The 6009-nt window shown below is 31.5% G+C and overlaps 1 protein-coding gene across 1 annotated transcript; it reads right to left on the reverse strand.

Moving 5' to 3' along the window:
* Positions 1-4165: 4165 nt before the first annotated feature.
* LOC125067430 lies at positions 4166-5275 on the reverse strand. Its single transcript, XM_047676035.1, has 2 exons — positions 5151-5275; positions 4166-4446 (listed from the first exon to the last, which is right to left on the reverse strand). Exons 1-2 carry the CDS (start codon positions 5257-5259, stop codon positions 4241-4243), a joined length of 315 nt encoding a protein of 104 aa, XP_047531991.1. The 5' UTR covers positions 5260-5275; the 3' UTR covers positions 4166-4240.
* Positions 5276-6009: the final 734 nt, after the last annotated feature.

The following is a 6009-nucleotide window of genomic DNA, read 5'->3' on the forward strand; positions in this document are numbered from 1 at the left end:
TAAAGTATAAATTCTGAGCAATCAAACATAAATTTTAATTATTCCAACTGTTAGGTATAGTAAACTATTGTACATACCCAATTACTAAATGTAATTAATTAATTGCCACAAAATATATACATGTCTTTATGTAAAATAAATATTATGTCCAATTTTGTATTAACCTGTAAATAAATGATTAAAAAAAACAGAACATCTTTTATTTTTATTTAATTAAAACTGTATGAGTATTTTTTAATAAATTAACTAAAATTTTAGATATAAACTTTACCATTAATTAACTGAATAGGGAAAATATGTTTAACACTAATTAAGCGTAACAAACGAGTTGTGAATTAATTAACCCTGTCTGTGTGTATATATGTAATAACAGTTGTTACGTATGTGTGCGTACCTATTTGACGCCAGTTATTTACTAATTACTTCAACGTACACTCACTTAACGGGCGTCAGTTATATCAATACATACATTTCGAATACAATAATTTTCATTCGATTCTTAATTTATATATTTTCATAATTACGCTAATATTATAAATGCCTATGTCTGCGTCTCTGTATATACACAATTACTGGACATACGCGTTATTACAGGAAATAAAAAAATAAAAAAAAATTTTTTGAATAGAGCGAAACACAAAGCAGTGATTCTCAATAATATCCAATCAAGAAAAGAGATATTAAAATATCTGAATCCGCCGTTTTACACGCGCGAAATTTATAAAACAGCTGAATAAAAAAAAGCCTATGTCCTTCCCGGAGACAAAGTATCCCCTACTATAAAATTTCATTTAAATCGACTCAGCGGTTCATGCTTGAAGAGATAACAGACAGATTTACTTTCTCAATAATATTAATAGGGGTATCCATTTCATTGGCTCGAGATATAGCAATACCTATCTAAAATTCCCATTGAAACGTCAGAAAATTAATATTCCAAATCACGACAAATTCTCATATCCAATTTTCAATCGCCTCACATCTGTTGCTACGTCATATGACAAAAGAACGGTAACGGATCTAGTTGAGAAGTCTACTATAGTCATACATCTGTTTTAATCAGTTAATTATCCCGTAACTATCGGGTGTGATGCGACTAATAGTTATTAGACTGATGCTAACACTAGGGTGTGGGTGACCTACTTCTATAAATAAGTTAAAAGACGGCAAAGAAATTGCATTTAAATTATATTATCCGTTCTTTAAACAACTATCGTTTCTTTCACACGTGTATGTAATAACCAAGCTATTATTAACATTTATGTTGATGTATGTTGTGGTGAAGTTTGATGTCAACCCTCATTGGAATGCTTTTGCTGGTAGGTTGCCACCACTTAGGTTGAACAATGTTCTATTCAGTTGGAAACTATATAGAGTATTAAATATAAAATCATTAAAATTTTCCTAACCAATCTATACAACTGTTAATTTGAGTTCCACGACAGTCGAAATATTATTTTTAGTTTTTATTTTATTATTTTTTAAATTAAATCATTCATTCAAAATTAATTGAATTATTCATTCAACTGTTAATAAAGTACTTAAATAATTCATCGTTAATTTATATCATACTAGCGACCCGCCCCAGCTTCGCATGGGTGCAATGCTGATACTAAATATACTACAGAATGTCTTTACATACGTTCACAGCTTTATATTAATGTTGTATTGCTAAAATCGCTTCGTAAATAAGCCATTATTTCTCGTAAAAAGTAAAGGATAAAAAATGGATATTGTAGCTTACATTATCCCTAAGAGAATGACATATACTACCGCGGACTTTATTGTAGACATTTTCAAGGTGTACAATATACTAAAATTTTGATCTATCTCGTAGGGTTCAGCCAGCGTATTCAATATACGCAAAAAAAATGTTTATTTACGACATCACATTAGAAACTTCAAAATGTTCTCTACTACATTATGTACTGTATTATACATAAAAACCTTCTCCTTGAATCACCTTATCTATTCAAAAAAACACATAAAAATCCGTTGCGTAATTTTAAAGATTACACAGGAACAGACAAACAGCGGTAAGATATTTTGTTTTATACTATGTAGTGACTAAACCGAGCAGTGAGGACATCGCTAGCGACAAAATCCACGGATATTTTTTTATTTGTCTAGTTTATTTTAATATATCAGAATGAAAAAACATTTTAAATTATATCTATACTAATATTATAGAGGTAATATTCATTTTGTATGTTTAATCATAGGTACGAATGCTCAAAAACTAAAAAAAAACACAGGTAGAAAGCTACATTATTTCTGAGTACTATAGGCTATAAGTTATATATTTATATCATGCATATTTTTTTTTTATGTCATAAGGTGGCAAACGAGCAGGAGGCTCACTTGATGGAAAGTGACTACCACAGCCAATGGACATCTGCAACACCGGGAGGCTTGCAGGTGCGTTGCCGGCCTTTCAGGAAAGAGTACGCTCTTTTCTTGAAGGTTCCCAAGTCGTATAAACCAAACTAACGCAAGTTTTGTCTAGTTTAATAATATTTGAATTCAAAGAGACGGTATTTCCAAATTATATTTTACTCTTCTACTGAAATTCCGCTAACTGCAGTTTCGGATACAAACGCTCAAGAACGATCCTTTATAAATGAATCAAATCAAATAGAACAGCACAGCGATACTACAGACACAGCGAACGAAAATGGTTAACTGATCTCTTATACACGTACACGTATTACATTCAAATAAAGTCAAACGTATGAACAAAACATTGACCGATCAAACACGTACACCTCGTACTGGATAATTTGCATAACGATATGACATTTGTATATATTACAGGAGAGTTGTTAAGGGCTATTAGTTTATAATAACATACATCTACTTCAAAATGTTGTATAATTACGAACAGGCCAATTTGAGCTTAATTATAATAACCTAACAAACTAACATAACCTAAAATATTATAAATAATACTTTTTTTATGTGTTTCTTTGTAATTTTATGTTTCATTTACAATTTTTCGTCTGTTTACGTCATATGTGCAATATGTCTATATTTTATTTGAAGCTTATATTAGCAGCTTGTAAATTTCCCACTGCTGGGCTAAGGCCTCCTGTCCCTATGAGGAGAAGGTTTGGAGCTTGTTCCACCACGCTGCTCCAATGCGGGTTGGTGGAAATACACATGTGTCAGAATTTCGTTGATATTAGACACATGCAGGTTTCCTCACGTTTTCCTTCACCGCCGAGCACGAGATGAATTATAAACACAAATTGAGGAATGCTGTTTGGAAGTAGAATATAATATGATAATTGGGTACCTCTTCAGTTTAGCGGATAAGCCTTGTTAATATACATTTTATAAGGCTGCATTTGTCCAAAGTGTCAATAAAATACGAATGAATTGTATATTCAAAGTACAATTTTCTTTGCATTTGCTTGGTTATATTTCAAAGCGGACGCAGGTGTACTAGATATCTGATAATTCATAAAATGTATTCATCGTTTTAAATTCAATCTCATCCCAACTGATATTGCTTGGTAACATTATTATATGTTCGAGTTAAATGGAATCGACTTTACCATCTTATCGTATCGTAAATAAATTACCTAACTTTGATAGAAAAACGTTCTCTTTTATAAAGTTTTATTACAATGTTGAAGGTGTTTTTTTTTCGATTAGCATTTGTATTGCTTGTATAATATCTTATCTGATAACAATATAATCGTCGTTAACCAATCGAAATATACGATTTTTTTTAACGGTTCTTTTTACAAGTTTTTATTGACACATTCATTTTATGGATCAAAGCTTTCAACTGAACCAGGTTTGAACGAACGTCCAAAAAATTTCACAAAATCATATTTATGTTCCACCATATTCACCAACCCGCATCGGATCAGCGTGGTGGAATATGCTCCAAGCCTCCTCAAAGGGAGAGGAGGCCTTAGGCCAAATTTACAGGCTGGAGAGTTAAAAAAAAATTTGTTCTAGTTAGCATTGTAAATTAATTTTATAAAAGTGAAATAAAATCTTACAGATTGTATCACTGGGATTAAGCCTCCAAGTTTATTATCACATATTTGTTCCTTAATAGTATAATATAATATTAAGGAACAAATTTTTTATAAAACAAAGAAGACTCAATTTAGAATTTTGTTCTGATTTGTACTGCGTTAAAATAAAAACATATATCAAAAGAAATTTATTTTGATAACAATTTATTCGGTCACCATCTATTTATAGTTCCGTATTTAATTTGAGGTTAAACAATCGCAGTAGTTGGCCTTTTCGACAAATATCTACGTCTTGAAATGCAATATTTCGTTGGAAAACAGACGTATGTTGGCGATTGGCACTCGAGCATGCATGCACAACCAGATATACACTTGGTCATGTTTGCAGGACAGTAGCGAGGAGGTGCAGTTCCTGGACAAGGTGCCACGCAGAATGGATGATCGCAGGCCAAGCCTAGAAATTATATACCTTTTATATCAAATCAAATCAAAAATTCTTTATCAGCTGAATTAAATGTAAAGCTTATACCGGTTCGGAAAATAATTTTACCGAGAAGGATCCAGAAGAAACTCAGTAGTTACACTTTTCCATCATTCCAATTATAGAGTAAGTCAATAAAGAACCTAGGAAATCAAGAAATACTAAGTCCACGCCTTTTTATCATTAATGTAATATATAATAATGTGTTGAGTAATACGTGTTACGTTAGGTTACGTTACGTTTTGCATTACGCCCTATTTATCGATGTTTTTATGACATGAGCATTTTTAATTTTTTACTGGCATTATGGCCCAAGTTAAAAATAACTCTTGAATCTTATTATAGAAACGAATTATGTGCCCCAAAAAGGATGTATTAACTTCACGAAGTCGGAAACTAGGGGTTATTAGTTTATCTTTCCTCCTCGTGTCTACACAATAGTTTTCACCGTTGCTTTTGAAAAGATTTATATTACCTTTTAGCAAAATATATACAGATAATTTTACATTAAATGAAAATATTTTAAAGTACTAGTTAAGCTCAGATCTCTTTTTTGTTTTAATCTTAATGGTCATTGGTCGATGGGAACCGATAACGGGAAAGGCGACCAATGAGCGTTCGATATTATGTGAACTCATACTAAAATGTTCATTTATACATGCTAGAAAAAAACTCACCAACCGTCGTTCCACGCGCTACTTCTTCATTCCACGGCTCCCAGCCTTCATGGCCGAAACTTTGAACGATTGTCAAAAGTACAAGAAAACTTACTAATTTGGAATTCATAATAAAATAAAAAGATAAAAAATTATTGTCTTCTAAATGGATATGATTATAAATGGTGACAGAAAAACGTCACATGAAAATAGGTTTTCAAAGACATGAGTTCTATATAAAATATGAAAACTCCTTTGTTTTATTGGTGATTTGCTTTAGCACGTCTATATCTTATCCATACTAAACTGCATCCAATGTTACAGAGTAAAAATTATGTCGATTTTATATCTTAGCCTATACGGGCATAGTTGTTTTTGTTTACGAAAATTTTATCGATCTCGCTAGCAAAGAAATTCTAATATTCATATTGACCCTTCCAGTTAGGCGTAAAGATTGCTGTTGTCGATTGAAGTGCTCATAAATAAATATTTCTGACACACTTACGTGTTACGTTGATACATGTTTGGTTATATTAAGAATCTATAAATACACGTGATGAGAATAAAACATTTTTTCCTTTTTGCGTCGGCAATGTTTAACTTTATTTTTACTTTTCTTTATTTACTTAAACATTATACCTATTCTATATTAAAACATTCAAATTTAACCTAAAAGGTTGAAACTTAAACGCTACTTGTGGAATCGTTGAATTTAAATTTAATCTTGAAATTGCAATGCCCAAGTTTCTTCGAAAATTGGCGAGATATTTGCTTTTTTTATGATATCGGTAGGTGGACGAGCAAATGGGCCACCTGATGGTAAGTGGTCACCACCGCCCATAGACAATGGCGATGTAAGAAATATTAACCATTTCTTACA

Source organism: Vanessa atalanta, chromosome 11 (genome assembly GCF_905147765.1).
Source record: "Vanessa atalanta chromosome 11, ilVanAtal1.2, whole genome shotgun sequence".
NCBI classification, from domain to species: Eukaryota; Metazoa; Arthropoda; class Insecta; order Lepidoptera; family Nymphalidae; genus Vanessa; species Vanessa atalanta.

What these genes read in the sequence shown, in the direction of transcription:
- LOC125067430 (XM_047676035.1), bottom strand. Translation starts at nt 5,259, where the DNA reads ATGAATTCCAAATTAGTAAGTTTTCTTGTACTTTTGACAATCGTTCAA. An exon ending in AGCGCGTGGAACGACGGTTG is followed by an intron (nt 4,447 to 5,150) that starts GTGAGTTTTTTT and finishes TATAATTTCTAG; the next exon opens with GCTTGGCCTGCGATCATCCA.